The following is a 23,691-nucleotide window of genomic DNA, read 5'->3' as shown; positions in this document are numbered from 1 at the left end:
ACCTCCACAGAACTGGGATTACAGATGTGTGCCACCATGCCCGGCTTCCTATTCATTTTAGGTATGGTGGTGCATGCCTGTAATCACAGTACTTGGGAGGCTGAGACAGGAGGATTACAGGTTCACGGCCAGCCTTAGCAACTTAGTGAGGTCCTCTGCAACTTAAACTGTTCCAAAATAAAGAATAAAGCAGGGCTGGGAATGTAGCTCAGAGGCAGAATACCCCCTGGGTTCAATTCTCAGTACCACACAGGCACAAAAGAAAGAAAAGAGGCCGGGCATGGCAGTGCATGCTTGTAATCCCAGCATTTGGGAGACTGAGACAGGAGGATTGTGGTTCAGGGACAGCCTCAGCTACTACTTAGGCCCTTTGCAACTCAGTGAGACCTCGTTTCAAAATATAAGAATAGCTGGGTGTGGTGGTGCATGCTTGTAATCCCTGTGCCTGGGAGGCAGAGATAGGAGGATTGCGTAGGTCCGAAGCCAGCCCCTGGGTCCCATCCCCAGACCCGCCAAAAAAAAAAAAAAAAAAAAAAATTAGGTCTGGGAGTGTAACCTGGAGGTAGAAGCGTTCCATCCCCAGTACGACCAAAAAATAAAATAAAATAAAATAAAAAATAAGGCTGGGGGTGTAGGTTGGAGGTAGACTGCCCCTGAGTTCCACCCCCAATACACACACACACACACAAAAAAAAAAAAAAAAAAAAAAAAGAAAGATGAAAGAAAAAGAAATATACAAAGGGTCTAGGGGTGTAGCTTGGAGATAGAGTGCCTCTGGGTTCAAATGCCAGGAACACACACACACTCCCCCCCTCCCTGGCACTTCTGGAGACTCGGCGCGTGTGGAAGAAGCACAGTGCTGTTAGGTGGGCTGTCTCCCAGCTGCACAGGCTGACAAGGCTCCTCTGTCGTGCACAGGAGGCACATTCTACCCTCAGCAAGCCTGGAAATCCTCCAAAGTTCAGGGAGTCCAGCCAGTGAGCAGGGCTTTCAGATGCCATGTGCGCTCAAGGATGCCGAGCTTTGGCTGTAAAATGCACGGGAGCATCACAAAGTGAGACCAGGCGCAGAGGAGGAGCCTGCTACTGGGCCACAGCTGGACACCATCTGTGAGTGGCGTCATCAAGCCTCTGGCAACCCTAGAGGCCAGGTGTCATCACTCCCTGTGTTCAGAAGCAAAGATCTTAGACTTTTGTGTGTGTGGCACCCAGTTCATACAGACAGAATACAAGGATGCATTCCTCCTGGCTAATGAGGCCCCAGCCAGCTCCAAAATGATGCAGGGCTGGCGCTAGCTCGTGACCCAGGACAGTGACTCCAGCTCTTGAGCTTTGGAGAGAAAAGCCTGTGGGCACGTCCACTTCTGGGCTGCAGTGCCCCTCACGAGCAACGCACTTGGACGGCACCAAGGCCACGCGGTGTGGCCTGTCCTGCAGTTTGCCCATCACAGTAGGCATCAGACATCTTTCCCTCTCTGGTCAAGTAGCCAATGGTTCCTTCAACATGGCACCTCAAAGCCACCCGGCGTGGTGCTGCACGCTTGTAATCCCAGCATTTGGGAGGCTGAGACAGGAGGACCATGGCTCGCAGACAGCCTCAGCTACTTAGTGAGGCCCTTGAATAAAATAAAAAATCAGGCTGGGGGTGTCGCTTGGAGGTAGAATGCCTGAGGTTTCCATCCCCAGTACCACAAAAAACCAAAAACAAACAAACAAGAAAACACCATGACACCTCAGGAGCACAGAACTGGTGCTGAGAGGTACAGAAACCTACTGATTTTTTTATTTTTTTGGTACTGGGGACTGGGGACTGCACACAGTGATATTTTACCTCCAAGGTCCTCCCCCAGGCCCCCCCCCCCAATGGTGCTAGGAATCGAGCCTGGGGCATTCCACCTCAGAGCTACACCCTCAGCCCTGTGGGTTTTTTTTTTTTTTTTTTTTGCAGGTCTGGGGATGGAACCCAGGGGCATTCTACCTCTGAGCTACACCCCCTGCCCTATTTTTTATTCTTTATTTTGAAACCAGGTCTCACTGAGTTGCAGAGGGCCTCATTAAGTAGCTGAGGCCGTCTGCAAACAGCAATCCTCAGATCTCAGCCTCCCGAATGCTGGGATTACAAACATGCACCACCACGCCTGGCTACAGCCCTGTTTTTTATTCTTTATTTTGAAACAGAGTCTCACTCAGTTGTGAAGGGCCTAAGTAGCTGAGGCTGGCCAAAAACCTTCAATCCTCCCATCTCAGCCTCCCAAATACCAGGATTACAAGTAGTGTGTGTGGTAACACACAGTGTGGCTTTTGTTTTTAAAAGTAAACAACAGCTGGGCGTGGTGGCGCACGCTTGTAATCCCCGCGCTTGGGAGGCTAAAACAGGAGGATCGCATGGGTTCAGAGCCAGCCTCAGCTACTTAGTGAGGCTTTCAGCAACTTAGTGAGACCCTGTTTCCAAATAAAATATAAAAAAGGTCTGGGAGTGTAGCCCGGAGGTAGAAAGGCTCTGGGTTCCACCCCCAGCACCACCACCACCAAAAAAAAAAAAAAAGTAAACAACAGCACAATTAACTCTGGCGGTCAGTAACTCATAATAGCCAAATTTGCTCAAAAATAGAACCATAAAGTGCCAGGTGTGGTGGCACACGCTTGTAATCCCCGTGCTTGGGAGGAGGAGATAGGAGGATCACACAGGTTAGAAGCCAGCTGTGTGTGTGCTGGCTTAAGAGACTCTGTTTCCAAATAAAAATATAAAAATAGGTCTGGGAGTATAGCCCGGAGGTAGGAGGGTTTCCTGGAACCCCAGTACCACAAAAAAAAAAAAAAAAAAAAAAAAAAAAAAAAAAAAAAAAAAAAAAAAAAAGAACCATAAAGATTGCCAGTCCTGGGGATGAGCTCTGGGGCATTCCATCTCCAAGCTACAACCCCAGGGAACTCTCACCCATTTTTTTTGGTGGTAGCTCCACTTTATTTTTTAGTTTGAAACAAGGTCTCATTAAGTTGTGGAAGGCCTCACTAAATTGCTAAGGATAGCCACGAACCTGTGATCTTCCCATTTCAGCCTTCCAAGTACCGGGATTACAAGCATGAGCCACCACCCCCAGCTACAATCCTTTTTTTCTATTTTATTTTTGGAACAGGATCCTGTTGGGTTGCTGAGAGTCTTGTGAAGTTGCTGAGGATATTCTCAAATCTGTGGTCCTCCTGTCTCACTCTCTCAAGTAATGATATTACAGGTGTGCACCACTGTACTCAGCAAGGAACACAACTTTTTTTTTTTTTGCAGTACTGGGAATTGAACCCAGGAACATTCTACCTCCAAGTTATAGCCACAGCCACCCATTTTGCTATACTGGGGATGGAATCCAGGGGTATTTTACCTCTGAGCTATAGTCCCAGTCCTGTTTTTTGTTCTTTACTTTGAAACAGGGTCTCACTGAGTTCAAAGGGCCTCACTTAGTAGCTAAGGCCATCTGTGAACCCCAATCCTCCTGTCTCAGCCTCCCAAATGCTGGGATTACAAGCGTGCGCCACCACGCCCGGCCCCAGCCCTATTTTCCTTTACCTACTTACCTTCCTTCCTTTCTCATTCATTCGTTCTTTCGTTCATTTATTTTTGCGATACTGGGGATGGAATCCAGGGGCATTCTACCTCCGAGCTACAGCCCCAGCCCTATTTTCTATTCTTTATCTGGGAACAAGGTCTCACCGAGTTGCATAGGGCCTCACTAAGCAGCTGAGGCTGTCCGTGAACCATGATCCTCCTGTCTCAGCATCCCGAATGCTGGGATTACAAGTGTGCGCCACCATGCCTGGCTCTTTTTTTTTTTTTTAATTTATTTTATTTGTTTGAGATGATGTCACTAAGTTGCTGAGGCTAACCTCAAACTTGCGATCCTCCTGCCTCAGCCTCTGGAGCTGCTGGGATTACAGGTGTGTGCCACCACGCTCTCCTCCCATTGATTCTTCTCCTGTCCATCAATCTGTTCTTTTTTCCTCTTTCCTTCTGCTTTCTCAATTTATCTCAGTGAATGCTACTCTTTTAGCTTTCTGAGGCTGCCAAGCCACTTTATTTATTTATTTATTATTTTTGGTGGTACTGGGGGTGGAACCCAGAGGCTTTCTACCTCCGGGCTAGACTCCCAGACCTTTTTATATTGGAAACAGGGTCTCACTAAGTTGCTGAGAGCCTCACTAAGTAGCTGAGGCTGGCTTCGAACCCACGTGATCCTCCTGTCTCAGCCTCCCAAGCGCAGGGATTACAAGCGTGCACCACCACACCCGGCTGCCAAGCCACTTTAAAAGATAACTGTGGCTGGGCATGGTGGCACACGCTTGTAATCCCCACGCTTGGGAGGCGGAGACAGGAGGATCGCGCTGGCTTAAGATACCCTGTTTCCAAAAATAAAAAATAGGTCTGGGAGTATAGCCCAGAGATAGAAGGGCTTCCAGGAACCCCACTACCACAAAAAAAACAAAACAAACAAACAAAAAAACCCAAAACCCCCACAAAACTGTGAGGAGGTTCCAGTGCTCCCGGCCCTGTGTTGGGCATGCCCGTCATTCTGGGTGCTGGTTCTCCCTTCCATTCTCTGGGCCATCTGCGAGCTCACCTGGGGCAGCCAGCTTCCTTCTCTGAGTTCACTGAGCTCAGCATGTGTCTTCTTGGTGGCTCCTAACTGTCTGCCCGCTCCCACTCTCCCAGCCCTTGTCTCTATCTGTGATGTCTGGGGTTTGGGCCCCAAAAGGCAGACACCTGGGTGGTGATGGCTCTGTCCTCCCTGTCCACAGGTCCAGCCGCAGCGCCGGGTTCTCCACCCATCACGCTTCGCACAGAAGCCGTGTCCCCACCTTCTTTTCAATGGCCGGCCTGGCCACAACTGCTGCCCCGTGTGGGAGGGGCGAGTCCTCACCACCCTGTGGCCGCGCCCTGCTGAGGATACAGAGCTTTGTCTCCATCCCACTCTGGCCCACCTTGTTTTACTCAGGGTTCTGTCCCTGCCTGATGGGATGAATTGTATCAACTCAAGTAGAGGTCAAAAAAGTTGCATTACCTATTTTTTGCTATAAGAGTAGGCACTGTCAAATGAAAAAAAAAGCATGCTTTGATAATCAAAAATGTCATACCAGGGTAAATCTTGATGAGTTTATCTGGATCCATCACATCACCGGAGGTCTTTAAAAATACATTCAGGACACGGCAGGAAATTAACCGGGTGGTCTGGGAGTCCTCCTCCAGGGTGGCCAGGACCTGCGGCAGCAGTGCTTCCTGCACAGCCTGCACCTGCAACCAGCAAGAGCATGAGAGGGGTGGACACTGTTCAGACCAGAGACGTTGCCTGCTCCTGCCGGCAGGGAGCTTCCCTCAGACACAAACAGAACGCAGCTGGGAAGTGTTTCTCCAAGTTCTACCTAGTAGGCTGGAATCTTTTTTATTTTTCTTGCGGTACTGGGGATTGAGCTCAGGGGCATTCTACCTCTGAGCTAGAACTCCCAGCCCCACTTTCTATTCTTTTATTTAATACAGGGTCTCACTAAGTTGCAGAGGGCTTCACGAGTAGCTAAGGGCTTCACGAGAACCTGCGATCCTCCTGTCTCAGCCTCCCAAGTACTGGGATTATAATCATATGCTACCATGCCTGATGAAAAAAAGGTTTTTTTGAGGCACTGGGGATGGAAGCCAGGGTCATTCGACCTTTTAGTTACACCCCCAGCCATTTATATATATATTGGCGGTACTGGGGTGGAACCCAGAGGCTTTCTACCTCCGGGCTATACTCCATGACCTATTTAATATTTTATTTGGAAACAGGGTCTTGTTAAGTTGCTGAGAGCCTCACTAAGTACCTGAGGCTGGCTTCGAACCTGTGCGATCCTCCTGTCTCAGCCTCCCAAGCGCAGGGATTACAAGCACGCTCCACCACACTTGGCTTCCCAGCCCTATTTTTCATTCTCTATTTTGAAACAGGGTCTCACCAAGTTGCAGAGGGCCTAAGTAACCGAGGCTGTCCTCGAACCACAATCTTCCCATTTCAGCTTCCCAAACGCTAGGATTACAAGCATGTGTCACCACGCCTGACTAACAACTTTTCTTTCTTTTTTTTTTAGAAAAACATTATCTACAATTCTTCAGCAAGGCTAGAATCCTTCCTACCCAGGGTGCTTCGCCTACAGGCAGCTGCACTTGGTGGTTTCAACATGAGTGGCAACCCTTCCGTACACCAGAAGGGGGCACTCACACACAGCAGATGCCAGGCAAGGCACAAGGGCCTCCTGGGCTTCTGGGGTTGATAATTTAGTCCACAGGGCAAAGGCCGATATGCCAGTGCCTTCACATGGCTTCTACTGTGTCTGCTTCACATGTGTTCATGCACTTCATGGCTGAACACATTAACAGGCAACACAGAGAGCTCAAGGCCTGTCTTCTGTGGTCCTGTGATTAAATTACTGGTCTTGCCGGGCGTGGTGGCGCAATCCTGTAATCCTAGCACTTGGGAGGCTGAGACAGGAGGATCGCACAGGTTCGAAGCCAGCCTCAGCTACTTAGTGAGGTTCTCAGCAACTTGGTGAGACCCTGTTTCCAAATAAAATAGAAAATAGGTCTGGGAGTATAGCCCAGAGGTAGAAAGCCTCTGGATTCTACCCCAGTACCACAAAAAAAAAAAAAAAAAAAAAAAGGCTGGGAGTATAGCCTTTAGGTAGAAAAGCCCCTCAGTTCCACCCCAGTACCCCCCCATACACACACACTCACTCTTGGTCTTGTAAATATTCAACATGTAAACCTAAAGAGACCAGACCCTTGCAGGTCCCTAGATTACCCAAGGAGACAGCCTGTGATCCGCCCCACCTGTCCCTCTGGGTATGGCCCCTCTGCATGCTCCCGGCCTTGTGCTGAGAAAGCATGGGCTGCCCTGCTCACTTGACTGAGGCTGGCTGGACTCCGGCTCCTCAGTCAGGAGCATGTCTCTATGGCAGGATGCCTGCCTGCACCCAGGACGCAGCGCCAGAGCTCTCCTACCTGTTTGACGGACAGGATGTCGCTGCTGGTCAGTGCCCACAGGCAGGACACGGCGGCTGTGCGGATGGCTGAGGCTGTCCTTCCTGCTCGCCACTGCAGATTGGGGGCCAAGATGTCCTTCACCACCATCTCCAGGTAGCCGTGGAACTGCCTGGAGCCAGAGCAGAGGGCAGGTGAGGAGGAAGACACGCTCTAGCAGATGCAACTTTTTTGTTTGGGAAAGAATGGGGATTGGGAGGTGTAATTAGGAAAAAGCAGGAGCACGGGGTCTGGAGAGCCTCCACTCCTGGCGGAGGAGGCGGCCTCAGGCCCCCGGGCTGTTTCCCCAGTGGGAAGAGGGAGCTGGCTGAGGCCCAACCCCACCAGAGAGAGGTGGCAGACCAGCCTCTCCTGGGACCAGTGGTGGGTCCCGGCTCTCCTCAGAACGCTACAGCCTGAGGATGGAACCCAGGGGCGTTCTACCTCCAAGCCACACCCCCACCCTATTATTTTATTCTTTATTTCCCACTGAGTTGCAAAGGGCCTCACTAAGTAGCTGAGGCTGTCTGTGAACCGCGATCCTCCTGTCTCAGACTCCTGAATGCTGGGATTACAAGCGTGCGCCACCACGCCCAGCTCTGAGGATGTATTTTCAACCTCTTTCTTTTTATGTATGTGTGTGTGGTACTAAGGATCAAACCCACGGTGTCCTACCTCTAACATATACCCTCAGCCCTTTTACTTTTTATTTTGAAACAGGGACTTGCAACATTGCTGAGGCTGGCCTCAATCCTACAAGCCTCCTGTCTTAGCTGCCCCAATACTGAGGTGACACGTGAAAGCCACCTTGTCTGGCTTCACCTCGCCTTCTTTACTGCCCGTGGCTGCAGCTCCAGCAGCTCTGTGTAGGACGCCTGAGCTACCCTCAGCCGCACTGTGGCAGCACCCAGGCCCTGCAGACTCATCCCCACTGTGTCTACTTCACAGAACCAGGCTGCAGACCCCTCTGACCGTGTCACCCTCTACCTCAGCAAGGAGAGAAGCTGCAGGGCCACTTGGCTTTAGTGAGGCTGGGTGGGAGGGACTGAGGAGTGCCAGGGCCCCGAGGGGGACACCTCGGGAGGCCAGAAACTCTGGCCAACAGTCAGAGTGATACTTCAATGGTGACCAAGCAGTGTGTCACTGGGACAAATGAACCCAAAGCACACAAGTGCCGCAGCCCATGTCAGCCCTGCCCTTGCACACTCAACGACTCCGCTAAAGCTGCAAAGTGAGCCAGGCGTGGCAACGCACGCTTTGTAATCCCGGCATTTGGGAGGCTGAGACAGAAGGATTGCAGGTTCATGGCCAGGCTCAGCTACTAGTGTTTCAAAACAAAAAGAATAAAAAAATATGGCTGGAGATGTAGCTTGGAGGGAGAATGCCCCTGGATTCAATCTCCAGTACTGCTACAAACAAACAAAAAATTGTAAAACAAGTCTCAGCGTTTCCTGCTGGTCCCTGCACACACAGGCCTCTACCATCAGGGTCCAACTCCAGCCAGCATCAGCTCTGCTAGCCGAATTCCAGAACAGCAGCAGAAGTCACCCCTCATGGCCTGCGGCCTAGACTCCACCTGCTTGGGCGTTTCAGGACCACGTCAAAGGTGCACGAGCAAACCTGATCTGCTGCAGGATAATGTCCAGATTTAGTTAGGGTTTCAGCTTTTTTTCTTTTTTTGGTAATACTAGGGATTGAACACAGGGGCAGTCTACCTGAGTGATACCCAGCCTTATTTTCTTTTTAGTTTTGAAAGAGGGTCTTGTTAAATGACCCCATGCTGGCCTCAAATCTGTGATCCTCCTATCTCAGCCTCCCATGTACTGGGATTACAGGAGTGTGCCGTCGCACCCAGCTCTAATTTTTATACACAGTGTTATATCCTGCAGTGATTCACAGGAAGCTTCCTCAGAATGACCTAGTCCTGTGCCTGTCTCCGAAGTGGCCCAGCTAGAGTGGCTGGGGAAAGTCACGGGCTGAAGGGCAAGTGCAGAATGCTGGCCGGACACAACCGGGCCCTTAGACAGCCAGGGTCTCTTTCAGGGAACACTGGAACCTGCCACCTGCACCATTTGAGCAAAGATAGTAAGAAAAAGAAATGTTTTAAGAACAGGAGTTCTCATATAGGAGACACAAACCAGGCACTGCCAATGTGAGGACAGGCACGGGGGCGGGGGGGCACGTGAGCAAGCCCTTTGAAAACAGACACTAAGCTGCTGAGAGACTCACTAAGCAGCTGAGCCTGGCTTCAAACCTGCGTGATCGGCCGGGCGTGGTGGCGCACGCTTGTAGTCCCAGCATTTGGGAGGCTGAGACTGGAGGATCACGGTTCATGGACAGCCTCAGCTACTTAGTGAGGCCCTTTGCAATTCAGTGAGACCTGGTTTCAAAATAAAGAATAAAAAATAGGGCAGGGGGTGTAGCTCGGAGGTCAAATGCCCCTGGGTTCCATCCCCAGACCCGATAAAACAAAACAAAACAAAACAAAACAACAACAACAACAACAACAAAAACCTGTGTGATCCTCCTGTCTCAGCCTCCCAAGTACTGGGATTACAAGCCTGTGTCACCACACCTGGCTCCCCATATTTTATTTTTATTTTGAAACAGGGTCTCTCATTAGATCGATGAGTCTCATTACTTGTGGAGCCTGTCTTCGAACCTGCGATCCTCTTGTCTCAGCCTCCCTAGTTCTGGGATTAGAGGCATGTGCCACCACACCTGGCCATGGAGTTCTTTATGATTTGTGCGTCCAGGATGGCAATCCCTGACCCCCAAGGTCTGAGCCATGGTGCTGAGCAGCTGTAGAGAGTGAAGGCCGTCTGTATGTGTGATGGCGGTGGCAGCTCCCTTCCCAGAGCTCCAGTCCAGCAGCCCAACTAGATGTGTGATTCTACCACTTTATGATCCCCAAATCAAAACCAACACATAGACAGGTGTGGTGGCACATACCTATAATCCCGGTGTCTGGGAGGCTGAGACATGAAGACTGGAGTTCTGAGGCTAGTCTCAGCAACTCAGTGAGGCACTGTATCTCTACCTTGTCTGTCTGTCTGTCAGTCTGTCTCTTTCCTTTTTTTTGTGTGTGTGTGTGGTACTGGGGATTGAACCCAGGGGCATTCTACCTCCAAGCTATACTCCCAGCACTACTTTTTATACTTTTTTTTTTTTTGCGCAGGTCTGGATATGGAACCCAGGGGCATTTGACTTCTGAGCTACACCCTCTTTTTTTCTTTATTTTTTGTGGTACTGAGGGTGGAACCCAGGGGATTTCTACCTCCAGGCTATACTTCTAGACCTATTTTATATTTTATTTGGAAACAGGGTCTAAGTTGCTGAGAGCCTCACTAAGTAGTTGAGGCTGGCTTCGAACCTGTATGATCCTTCTGTCTCAGCCTCTCAAGCGCTGGGATTATAAGCGTGCGCCACCATGCCCGGCTCTTATTTTTTATTTTGAAACAGGGTCTCACTAAGTTGTGGAGGGCCTAAGTAGCTGAGGACTGTGACCCTCCAGTCTCAGCCTCCCGAATGCTGGGATTACAAGGGTGTGTCACCACGCCCAGCTTTTATACTATTTTTTATACTTTGTTTTGAAACAGGGTCTCACTAAGTCGCAGAAGACCTCACTAAGTAGCCGAGGCTGGCTGTGAACCTTTGATCCTCCTATCTCAGCTTCCCAATTTCTGGGATGACAAGGGTGTATCACCACACCTGGCAAGGCACTATTCAAAATAAAAAGGGCTGGGGGGCATAGCTAAGAGGTAGAATGCCTCTGGGTTTAATTGCCTTATCAAAACAAAAAACAATACCATCACCATCATCACTACCACCATGACAAAAACAAATCATGTTTTTTTTTGTGTGTGTGTGTGGTACTAGGGATGGAACCCAGGTGCATTCTACCTCTGAGCGACACCCCTAAATCTATATTTTTATATTCTTTATTTTGAAGCATGGTCTGGGTTGCAAAGAGCCTCACTAAGTAGCTGAGGCTGGCCATGAACTATGATCCTGTCTCAGCCTCTCAAATGTTGGGATTACAAGTGTGTACCACCACACCCGACCGTTTTATTTTTTAAATTTTTCTTGCCGAGCTGGCACAGTGGTGCATGCCTATAATCCCCAGTATTTGAGAAGCTAAAATATAAAAAAAATGCAGGTTTGAGACCAGCCCATGGTAACTTAGCAAAATTCAAAATAAAAAATACCACCACACCTGGCAAGGCACTGTTTAAAAAAAAAAAAAAAGTGTTGGGGGTATAGCTCAGTGGTAGAAAACCCCTGAGTTCATTCCCTAGTAAACATACACACACCTAAAAATATTTCTTGCTTATAAAAGAAGCTGATGGGGGCACCAAGTACTGTGTGAAGGTATGCCATTGTCAATATGATTCACATTATGAAACTATAGCGTACCAATAAAAAAAAAAGTAGCTAATGCATTAAAATAACTAGTCAGAACAACCTGCATCTCTCTGGATGCTGACCTCTTTCCATGAGGGGGACTTTGGTGTGCTTTTTGGGACTCCCAGACCAACACCATATCTGGGGCTGCCGTGGCTCAGGCAGTCAGCACCGCTCTGCAGGCACACAGCGGTGGAGTGCAAAGAGGCCTGGGCCTGCCAGTCCTCCAAGCGTGCTGCCTTGTGCATCTCTCAGGGCACATCTGCCTGCTCCTGGCTGCTGCCAAGACTCATCAATACCATTTTATGGTCCTTCCTAGCCTTAAAGTTTTTGCAGAGAAGCAGGAAATAAACTTCCCTACCAATGTCTACGGGCTGACAGCAGGGAGATGAGAGATCCCTCAGAGAGAAGTGTGATGGAGCAAGTTATTTCCACAGGAAACGTTACAGCTTATGGGCTGATGTGCTTCCTGGGAGGGAGGGGTGCTGTGTACTGACCGAACCAAACCACTCAGGTCTCTCTCTGGGAGACACAGGCAAGTAGGCCACACCACCTCCTTGGGTGGCCTTGCTGGGGTGGGCCACAGTAAATCTGCTTATTCTGCTGCTTTAACCGAAGACTGGGAGTAGCTAAGGCCCCTTTTTCTGGGGCAGTTCTGGATCCTTCTAGATGATTATTTATGTGTGTGCTAGGGAATGAACCCAGGGGCATTCCACCTCTGAGCTACGCCTTAGCCCTATTTTATTTTTCATTTGACACTGGGTCTCGCTAGGTTGCTGAGCCAGGCCTCAAGCCTGTCATCTTTTTATCTCGGCCTCCCAAGTGCTGGGATCACAGGTGTGTGCCACCACGCTGGCCTTGGCTCCTTCTAGACTCTCCAGACCCACCCTAGCCCGGCTCCAGGGCACCTCCTGAGCTGATCCTGCCCGAGACTGCTTTCTCCTCCCGGGGGCTCCTCCCTCTTCCCAAGTTCTCTGTTCGCCTTTTCCCTTTACTTCAGAGCCATAAAACTGGAGGCCCTTCATGTTTTAATGTGACCTAAAAGTTCTTTTAAATAACAGAAGACGATGTCTGAGGCTTCAGCCATCAATGGTGATTCAGTCAGTTCTCTGTTAGGATTGAAAGGTACCAAAAGGCTTTTAAACCTGAAAACAGCTCATATATAAACCATTAATAGCTGATGTTCCCTAAAACTTTTTCATTCAATGGAATCTTAATGACCACACTAAAGCCACTTTGATTTAGTGCTCAGAGCTTCTGGGCTGTGTGCTGCTCTCCTGGTCCTGCCGACCACCCGCTGAACACAGACACCTGGGCCTCAGGCCACCGGGAAGGGCAGGCGGCTTCGCCCCACCTCAGGCCTGAGCGGGATCCCGCCCATGGTGCCACACAGACGCAAGGACCACCCTACCCCTGGGAGTCGATGGTGTCCTTCGGCCTCAGCAACGCCACGGAGAGGACAGAGAAGAGCTTCAGGCGCATGTGCGGGTCTGTGGTGGGCTGGAGACAAGCCCTGAGGGTGGGGAACACGTGCTGCAGCGCTTCTCCCACGGCAGGGCCTGGAAAACAGACACACCAAGGATGAGCAAGCTGTAGCCATTCCCACGTCTGGGGGCCGGGACGTGGGCAGGAAGCAGACCTGACGCTGTGTGCTCAGGAAGGGCCCTGAGCAGCGGGCACTGCTCGCCCTTCCCAGCACATTGCTCTGCTGATCACCATGGGATTTTTTTTTTTTGGGGGGGGGGTTCTGGGGATGGAACCCAGGGGCATTCTACCTCCAAGCTATGCCCCCAACCCTATTTTTTATTCTTTATTTTGAAACAGGGTCTCACTGAGTTGGCAAAGAGCCTCACTAAGTAGTAGTTAAGTAGTGAACCACGATCCTCCTGTCTCAGCCTCCCAAATGCTGGTATTACAAGAGTGTGCCGTCACATGTGGCTGAGACTGGTTTTGAACGTATAATCCTCTGTGTCAGCCTCCCAAGTACTGGGATTACAGGTGTGCACCACTAAACCCAGCTAGCAGAAAATTTAACACCCCTTTTTTCTTAGCACATAAGATGTTAACTTTCTTTTCTTATATTTTCCCAATTCTTTCTTTCTTTCTTTTTTGCAGTTCTGGGGTTGAAAATCAGGGGCATTCAACCTCTGAGCTATCCCCCTAACCCTATTTTATTCTTTTATTTTGAAACATGGCCTCAGTAAGTTGTGGAGGGCCTCACTAAGGTGCTGAAGCTGATTACAAACCTATGTTCCTCCTATGTCAGCCTCACAAGTACTGGTATGCACTACCACATCTGGCTATACTTTCCCAATTCTTAAAAATAACTAAGACAGGCACAGTAGTGTATACCTGCAACCCCAGTGCTTGGGAAGCAGAGACAGAATGATTATAGATTTAAGGTCAGCCTCAGAAACTTACTGAGACCTTATTTCAAAATTAAAAATTAAAGGGATGGGGTATAGCTTGGAGGTAGTGGATTCGATCTCTAGTACCAAATAAATAAATGAACAAAATCAAAGTCAATCACTGTTGGGTGTGGCAGTGTACACCTGTTATCCTAGTACTTGGGAGAATGAGAAAGGATTCCAGGTTTTAAGGTTAGCCTGAACAACTTAGTGAGACCCTGTTCCAAAAGAAAAACTACAAAAAGGGCTGGAGGTATAGCTCAGAGGTAGAATGCCGCTGGGTTCAATCCCTAGTACCACACACATACACACTAAGTCAAGAAGCTGGGCGTGGTGGCGCACACTTGTAATCCCAGCATTTGGGAGGCTGAAACCGGAGGATCGCGGTTCGCAGACAGCCTCAGCTACTAAGTGAGGCCCTCCGCAACTCAGTGAGACCCAGTTTCAAAATAAATAAAAAAAAATAGGGCAGGGGATGTGGCTCGGAGGAGGTCAAATGCCCCTGGGTTCCATCCCCAGACCCACAAAAACAACAACAACAACAACAAAAAAAAAACAAACAAAAAAAACCCCACAATCAAGGATTGGGGTTGTGGCTCACAGGCAGAGCGCTTGCCCAGCATGTTCAAGGCCCTGAGTCAACTCCCTGGCACTGGGGGGAGGGGGGGGGAAGAAGATTAACCAAAATCAATCACTTGAAATGCGTATGTTGTTCACTAGGTGCCTCCAAGTTTTGTAGCTGCCATCCCCTTTCAAACTTAGCGATAGGTAAAGAAACAATACAGCCATCCCCATGACATGAAACTTCAGATGCAGGTGGGTGTCTTATCTGGAAGTCACCACCACCTGGCTAATAAACTGTTTTTAATATTTAATTACTTAATGTCATAGTTGGGTGTGGTGGCACATGCCTGTAATCTCAGTACTTGGGAGGCTGAGACAGGAGGATTGCAGGTTCACAGACAGCCTTAGCATGTAGTGAGACTCTCATCAACCTAGTGAGACCCTGATTCAAAAAATAAAACTAGCCGGGCGTGGTGGCGCACGCTTGTAATCCCTGCGCTTGGGAGGCGGAGACAGGAGGATTGCGCAGGTTCAAAGCCAGCTGTGCTGGCTTAAGAGACCCTGTTTCCAAATAAAAAAGTATAAAAATAGGTCTGGGAGCGTAGCCCGGAGGTAGAAGGGTTTCCAGGAACCCCAGTACCACTAAAAAAATAAAATAGATAAATAAATAAATAAATAAAACTAAAATAGAACAAGGGGTATACCTTGCAGGCAGAATGCCTGTGGGTTAGAGCTAGGTGTCATGGCACATACTTGGATTACAATTCAAAGGCTGAGATAGGAAGGATCGCAGTTCGAGGGCAGCCTCAGGTACTACTTAGGGAGGTCCTTTGCAACTCAGTGAGACCCTGTTTCAAAATAAAGAATAAAAAAATAAGGCTGGGGGTGTTGCTTGGAGGGAAGTAGAATGCCCCTGGGTTCCATCCCCAGTACTGAAAAAAAAAAAAAAAAGAAAAAAAGAAAAAAAGAAAAGAAGGGTTCAATCTCCAGTAACACACACACACACACACACACACACACACACACACACACACACACACACGTACCAAACACATAGAAAAAAAAATTCCTTGAAAATGGTGGTGCACACTTGTAATCCCAACATTATGGAGGCTGAGACAGACAGGAGGATCATGGTTCGCAGACACCCTCAGCTACTTAGTGAGACCCTGTTTCAAAATAAAGAACAAAAAATAGGGCAGGGGGTGTAGCTTGGAGGTCGAATACCCCTGGGTTCCAACCCAAGACCTGCAAAAAAAAAAAAACAAAAAACAACAAACCTGTTTCAGATTAAAAATAAAGCTGGGCGTGGTGGCACATGCTTGTAATCCCAGCATTTGGGAGGCTAAGACAGGAGAATCATGCTTTGTGGAGAGCCTTAGCTACTTAGTGAGGTCCTCTGTGATTCAGTGAGACCCTGTTTTAAAATAAAGAATAAGCTGGGCGTGACGGAGTATGTTGGAGCATGCTTGTAATCCCAATTATTTGGGAGGAGACCAAAGGATGGTGGTTTGCTGATAGCCTCAGCTACTTACCCTATGCAACTGAGACCCTGTTTAAAAAATAAAAGACTGCTGGGTGTGGTAGTGCACGCTTGTAACCCCTGAGCTTGGGAGGCTTTGACAGGAGGATCTCGCAGGTTCTAAGCCAGGCTCAGCTGGTTTAAAATACCGTGTTTCCAAATTCCAAATCAAATATAAAATAGGTCTGAGACTGTAGCCTGGAGGTAGAAGGCCCCTGGGTTCCATCCCCAGTACCACCAAAAAAAAAAAAAAAAAAAAAAAAAGACTAAAAAATAGGCCTAGGGGTGGCTGAGACAGGAGGATCACAGGTTCAAAGCCAGCCTCAGCAGCTTAGTAAGGCTCTTAGTAAGGGTCTAGTGAGACCCTGTTTCCAAATAAAATATAAAAATAGGTCTAGGAGTATAGCTCAGAGTTAGAAGGCCCCTGGGTTTCACCCCCAGTGCCAAAATAAAATAAAATAAAAATAAAAAATAGGGCTGAGCCGGGTGTGGTAGTGCATGCTTGTAATCCCAGCATTCGGGAGACTGAGAAAGAAGGATCGCAGTTCATGGACAGCCTCAGCTACTTAGTGAGGTTCTCTGCAACTCAGGGAGACTCGGTTTCAAAATAAAGAATAAAAATAGGGTAGGGGGTATAACTCGGTGGTCTAATGGCCCTGGGTTCCATCCCCAACTCCCCCCCCCCCTCCACCAAAATAAGGCTGGGGATGCAGCTTGGAGGTAGAACACCCCTGAGTTCCACCCCAAGTACTGCAAAAAAAAAAAAAAAAAAAAAAATCAGGGCCAAGTGTAGTGGCACACGCTTGTAGTACAGTACTTGGGTGGCTAAGACGGGAGGAGCACATGTTGGAGGGCAGCATGCAGTAATTTAGTGAGACCCTGTTCCAAACTAATAAGTTAGGGTTGGGGTGGAGCTCAGAGGCAGAGGACCCTGGGTTCAACCCCCAGCACACACACCTGCAGCAGTAGGTGTAGGCCCACAGAGCCGGCGTCCACCTGTGGCCTCTGCACCCACACAGTACTGGACTGCCTCAGAGGCCCCTTCAGGATCAGAATGAGTTCAGATAAGAGGCATAATCAAACGCATGCTAGCCACACTTTAAGACCTCAGCAGGTTAGAAGGAACACGGTGCAGCAGCACTTCCCCGAAGCATTTCTCCCTATTTGTGTGGTTGCTCCCAGCCAGGCCGGGGTTTGCCCTCAGGCTGGGTGGTGTGGAGAAGCAGGACAGGCTGTTCCCGGCACAGCCTCGCTCCATCCTGAGCAACCTGAGAACAGAATCTGCAGCAGCTGGTCTGCATCACCAGCCTCTGGCAGCCTTTGGCCACAGCCTAGCCAGGGAGCCAGTGCTCCAGTCTGAGAGCCCTGCTTTTTAGGAACTTGCTTTTTAAAAGAAAATATGTCCCCTGAAATGTGTTCCACAGATATGCTAAGTCCAAATCGTCCGTCCGTCCTTTCTCTCTCTCGCTTTCTCTCTTCTCTCTCTCTCCCTCCCTCCCTTCCTTTCTTTTTTATGCTAGGGACTGAATCTAGCAGGGCATCCTACCTTCAAGTGAAACCTCCAGCCCTTTATACTTTTTAAGTTTTTTGTGGTACTGGGGATGGGACCTAGCAGCATTCTACCTCTGAGCTACACTCTCAGCCCTATTTTATTTTATATTTAGAAACAGAGTCTTTTGCCAGGCGTGGTGGCGCACGCTTGTAATCCCCGCGCTTGGGAGGCGGAGACAGGAGGGTCGGGCTGGTTCGGAGCCAGCTGCGCTGGCTTAAGAGACCCTGTTTCCAAATAAAAATATAAATAGGTCTGGGAGCGTAGCCCAGAGGTAGAAGTGTTTCCAGGAACCCCAGTACCACCAAAAAAAAAAAAAAAAAAGAAAAGAAACAGGGTCTTGCTAAGTTGCCTGCGATTGTACTCCACGGCGAAGATGGAACACATCGTGTTTATCCATTTATCTGGTGATGGACACTTGAGTTGTTTCTACCTTTTAGCTGTTTTCAGTCATGCTGCTATAAACCCACGTACAAGTGTCTGTGTTTTCACTGCTTTTGGCTAATACCTAGGACTAGAATTGACGAATTCCATGGTAACTCATGGTTAACTTTTTCAGGATCTCCAAAGTGTCTCCTCGCTGTTTTACATTTCCACCATCAGTACATGAAGCTTCCACTTTCTCTACATCCTTACCAAAGCTTATTATTTCATTATTATAGCCATCCTAATAGGTGTGTGGCCTACATTCCCTCTTTTTTTTTTTTTGGTACTAGGGATTGAGGCCAGGGGCATTCTACCTCTGAGCTATACCCCCAACCCTATTTTACAAGTGTGCACCACCACGCCCTGCTCCTATTTTTTTATTCTTTACTTTGAAACAGGGTCTCACTAAGTTTTTTTTTTTAATTTTATTTTTGAAACAAGGTCTTGAACAGGGCATGGTGGTGCACACTTGTAATCCCAGCATTTGGGAGGCTAAGACAGGAGGATTGTGGTTCATTGCCAGCCTCAGCTACTTCGTGAAGCCCTTTGCAACTCGGTGAGACCCTGTTTCAAAATAAGGAATAAAAGCCAGGCGTGGTGGCGCACACTTGTAATCCTAGCACTTGGGAGGCTGAGAAAAAGGAGGATCACACAGGTTTGAAGCCAGCCTCGGCTACTTAGTGAGGCTCTCAGCAACTCAGTGAGACCCTGTTTCCAAATAAAGTATAAATAAAGTATAAAAAAAAATAGGTCTGGGAATATAGCCTGTAAGTAGAAAAGCCCCTGGGTTCCACCCTTAGTAACACACACACACACACACACACACACACAATAAAAAACAGGGTGTATCTTGGAGGCAGAATGCCCATGGGATTCATCCCTAGTAACACCCCCCCACAAAAAAAGAAATGGTCTCACTAAATTGCCCAGGCTGGATTTGAACCTGTGACCCTATTATCTCAGCCTTCCAAATACTGAGATTACAGGGGTGTACTACTGTGCCTGGCTTCTCTCTATATTTTAACAAACTGGAAACAAGCTCCTTTCTCTAGCCTAAATATAGGAAAGAGCATAACGTTCCCTAGTCACACACATTTGCTAGAGGAAGGAAGGCAAGGGCCACATTCCCCCAAACTCCCCCAGTGCTGAGAAGCCCCAGGGCCACAAACCCAGATCCTCCTGTCTCAGCCTCCCAAGTAGTGGGATTACAAGTGTGCACCCCCATACCTGGCTGTATTATTTATTTATTTATTTATTTATTTATTTATTTATTTATTTATTTATTTATTTATTTTTGAAGTACTGGGGATGGAACCCAGGGGCATTTTACCTCCGAGCAACACCCCCAGCCCTATTTTTTATTCTTTATTTTAAAGCAGGGTCTCACTGAGTTGCAAAGGGTCTCACTAAGTAGCCGAGACTGTCTTTGACCTGCACAATCCTCCTGTCTCAGCCTCCCAAATGCTGGGATTACAAGTGTGCACCACCATACCCGGCTGTATTTCTTTATTTTGAAACACAGTCTTACTAAATTATTGAGGCTGGCCTTGAACCTGTGATCCTCCTGTCTCAGCCTCTGAAGTACTGGGATTACAGGTGTGTACCACCACGCCTGGCTTTGTTAAACACTTTCTAAAACATGTGTTGGTTAAGCAGCACGGGGTGTAGCACCTAGCTCCTCTGTGAAGAGGGACTGAGTGGGGCAGTACGAGCTGCATGGACTCACCTGCCTGGGTCACAACCACGCTGAACTGCAGCAGCTCCACAGAGTGCACCGTCCAGTTTCTGTGCGAGGCTGTCAGTCGCTCTAGGAGAGGGCCTATGTGCTTGCGGAAAAGGTCCTGGCTGCCGGGGATGTTCTCCACCTTGGCCAGTAAGTCCATAGTCTCCTGAGCCTGGAAGACACAAGTCAAGGATGAGACAATTCCATTTTCTTGGTTCTGGGGATCAAACCCAGGGGTATTCTATGTCTGAGCTACACTCTGAGCCCTTTTAATTTTTACTTTGAAACAGGGTCATGCTAAATTGGTAAGGCTGGCATTGAACTTGTGATGCTCCTGTATTAGCATTCCAAGTACTGGGATTATAGGTGCGAGCCACCATGCCCAGTTACAATACAGACTTTTTAATTTTTTTTGCGGGTCTGGGGATGGAACCCAGGGGCATTCGACCTCTGGCTACACCCCCTGTCTTATTTTTTATTCTTTATTTTGAAAGAGGGTCCAAGTTGCAGAGGGCCTCACTAAGTTGCTGGGGCTCATGAGGGAAACCACACTCCACACTCTAAAGGAAGCAACACTCAGGGTTCCAAATGTTCCTTAGACCCAAGGAGAGCAGAGGCTAAGAGGCCTCTCAAGCAAAAGCACAAAACCAGCCGGGTGTGGTGGCGCACACTTGTAATCCCAGCACTCGGGAGGCTAAGACAGCAGGACCGCAGGTTTGCGGCTACTCTCAGCTACTTAGTGAGGTCCTCCACAACTTAGTGAGACCTTGTTTCGAAATAAAGAATAAAAAATAGGGCTGGAGGTAGAGTGCCCCTGGGTTCAATCTCCAGCACCACACAAAAAAACCAAAAACAAAAACAAAAAAAAACAAACAAACAAACCCAAAACCAGCCCAGTATAGTAGTGCACACTTGTAATCCCAGCATTTGTGAGGCTGAGACCAGAGGATCCCGGTTTGTGGACAGCCTCAGGTGCTTAATGAGGCCCTTTGCAACTCAGTGAGACCCTGTTTCAAAATAAAAAATATGGCTGCGGGATAGTATAGTTCAGAGATAGAATGCCCCTGGGTTCCAGCTCCCAGTACTGCAAACAAAACAAAACAAAACCAATAGGAGAATTAACTCCCCACCACACCCCCTGCCCTGGAGATTGAACCTGGGCATTCTACTACTGAGCTGCACCCAGCAGCTTTTGCATTTTACCTCTGAGCTACACACCCTGCCCAATTTTTTTATTCTTTATTTTGAAACAGGGTCTCACTGAGTTGTGGAGAGCCTCACTAAGTAGCTGAGGCTGTCCGCGAACCACGATCCTCTGGTCTTAGCCTCCCAAATGCTGGGATTACAAGTGTGCACCACCACGCCTGGCGTTCCTAGACTTATTTCTTATGCTTTATTTTGAAACAGAATCTCACTAGGTTGCAGAGGGTCTCACTAAGTAGCTGAGGCTGGTTGCAAACCTGCAATCCTCCTGTCTCAGCCTCCCAAGTACTGGGATTATAAGCCTGTGACACCACAAAAGGCGATGGGTTTATTTTCGAAACCTTGCTGAGACACACAGTGTAAGGGCTGTAAAGATCATGTTCTGATGGTGATGCATGCTTGTAATCTTACTTCTTGGGAGGCTAAAACAAGAAGATCAAGGTTCAAAACCAGCCTTGGTAACTTAGTGAGGCTCTTAGCAACCTAGTGAGACCCTGTTTCCAAATAAAGAATAAAAAATAGGACCTGGAATGTAGCTCAAAGGTAGAATGCCCCTAGGGTTCCATCCCTAGTACTGCAAAAAAAAAAATAAGGCCAGTGTGGTGGCGCACACTTGTAATCCCAGTATTTGGGAGGCTGAGATAAGAGGATCGTGGTTTGCAGACAGCCTCAGCTCTTTAGTGAGGCCTTCTGCAACTTAGCAAGACCTCGTTTCAAAATAAAGAATAAAAAAATAGGGCTAGGGGTGCAGCTTAGAGGTAGAATGCCCCTGGGTTCCATCCTCAGTACTGGAGGAAATAGGGCTGGGATTGTAGATTGGAGGTAGAATTCCCTTGGATTCAATCCCCAGTACCAAAAAATGAATGAACAAACTAGGGGTACAGCTGAGAGGTAGAATGCCCCTGGATGAAAAAACCAAAACCAAAACCCCCTTTCTTCTTTGCTACAGGCTCCAAAGTTCAACACTCTTTACTCCTAGAGCCACACCAGAATGACTCATACTGCAAGATCCAAATTGTTTCATCTTTGCCAGTCAGACTTGCCGGAGGCCTGACATTCAGATACAGAGGTTTGCAGAAGACAGTTACATTTCCATTACAAAACTCAGCCTCACCTTGTCCCCCAGGCCCGTGGCACCTGAGACAGCCATTATCGTCACCAGCACCTCTACCAGCTCTAAACTGCCTACACCGCAATCTTCTTGACACACAGAAATCAGCGTCTGCACACACAGCAGCAGGTGCTCCAGGTAGAGGTCCTGGAAGAGACCAGCAGACAGTGAGCACCCCTCGCACAGCACCCCGCTGCCCTCAGAGAGCCCAGCCCATGTAAACAGCAAATGACAGAGGTGCCACTGTGCCATCAGCCAATAAAATGGTGTTGTTCGGACAGCAGGGAAACTGAACACTGGGTGGGAACTATGGATTCACCTTGTGCAATACTTAATGGAGCTGAGGGTGCTGGTGTCTGCCTACAATTCGAGTACTTGGGAGGCTAAGACAGAAGGATTGCAGGTTCGAGACCAACTCTGGCAATATAGTAAGACACCCCCCCCCCATTTTTATTGTGTGTGGTACTGGGGATGGAACCTAGGGGCCTTCTACCTCTGGGCTATACTTCCAGACCTATTTTATTTGGAAACAAGGTCTCACTAAGTTCCTGAGGGCCTCACTAAATAGCTGAAATTGGCTTTTTATTTTTTTGAGGTACTAGAGATGAACCCAGGGGCATTCTACCATCGAGCGATACCTCCAGCCCTATTTTTTATTTTGAAACAGGCCTCCCTAGGTTGCAGAGGGCCTCACAAGATGCTGAGGCTGTCTGCAAACGGAAATCCTCCTGTCTCAGCCTCCTGAATGCTGGGATTACAAGTGTGCACCACCACGGCTGGCTTGAGACTGAGTTTTACCAAAAATAAACAAACTATTATGGTTCAAAAATATGCTTTCTTGTAATCCCAGCATTTGGGAGGCTGAGACAAGAGGATTGTGTTTCATGGATAGCTTCAGCTACTTAGTGATACCCTGTTTCAAAATAAAGAATAAGTGTGTGTGTGGGGGCGCCAAGCACAGTCTGAATGTATGCCATTTTCAATATGATCCACATAAAAATTTTAAAAAAGTAAAAAAAAAAAAAAAATGTATGACTACAATGCACCAATCAGAAGTAAAATAAAAGCTGGGCGTGGTGGCGCACACTTGTAATCACAACATTTGGGAGGCTGAGACCGGAGGATCGTGGTTCGCGGACAGCGTCAGCTACTTAGTGAGGCCTCTGCAACTCAGTGAAACCCAGCTTCAAAATAAAGAATAAAGAATTGGGCAGGGGTGTAGCCCGGAGGTCAAATGCCTCTGGTTTCCATCCCCAGACTCGTAAAAACAAAACAAAACAAAACAAACAAAAAAAGTAAAATAAAATAAAAATAAAAAATAGGGCTGGGAGCCGGGCGTGGTGGTGCATGCTTGTAATCCCAGTGCTTGGGAGGCTGAGACAGGAGGATCGCATGGGTTTGAAGCCAGTCTCAGCTACTTAGTGAGGCTCTCGGCAACTCTCTGGGAGTATAGCCCAGAGGTAGAAAGTCCCTGGGTTCCACCCCCAATACCACCAAAAAAAAAAAAAAAAAAAAAAATAGGGCTGGGGATGTAGTTTGGAGGTAGAATACCCCTGGGTTCCATTCTTAGTACTGCAAATAAATAAGTAAATAAATATGTAAAAAAGTTTCCTATTGGTTCGGGAGAGAATTGGGCTAGTCAATCTGTTTCTCTATTAATGTCAGCCACATCCACTATGCAGTGGGGACAGTGGGGCAGGCAGGACCTACTTGAGACAGTCACCGTAAGTTATCTGGCAGTGGCAGCAAACC

At 48.3% G+C, this 23,691-nt stretch overlaps 1 protein-coding gene across 1 annotated transcript in view; it reads right to left on the bottom strand.

Moving 5' to 3' along the window:
- DNAAF5 (dynein axonemal assembly factor 5) overlaps positions 1-23,691 on the bottom strand; it is a gene marked incomplete at both ends in the record, with an annotated part of 66,015 nt that overhangs the window by 3,442 nt on the left and 38,882 nt on the right. Inside the window, 5 exons of the mRNA XM_080702233.1 lie at positions 5,121-5,277; positions 7,012-7,162; positions 12,845-12,992; positions 19,629-19,797; positions 21,943-22,086. Of these exons, the coding sequence (XP_080558359.1) occupies positions 5,121-5,277; positions 7,012-7,162; positions 12,845-12,992; positions 19,629-19,797; positions 21,943-22,086 (769 nt within the window). The remainder of the gene's footprint in view (positions 1-5,120; positions 5,278-7,011; positions 7,163-12,844; positions 12,993-19,628; positions 19,798-21,942; positions 22,087-23,691) is intronic.

This window comes from Muscardinus avellanarius (genome assembly GCF_963383645.1).
Source record: "Muscardinus avellanarius genome assembly, chromosome: 10".
In the NCBI taxonomy this organism is placed as follows: domain Eukaryota; kingdom Metazoa; phylum Chordata; class Mammalia; order Rodentia; family Gliridae; genus Muscardinus; species Muscardinus avellanarius.
The sequence above is the reverse complement of the archived record's forward strand: the minus strand, read 5'-3'. Positions and strand labels throughout refer to the sequence as shown.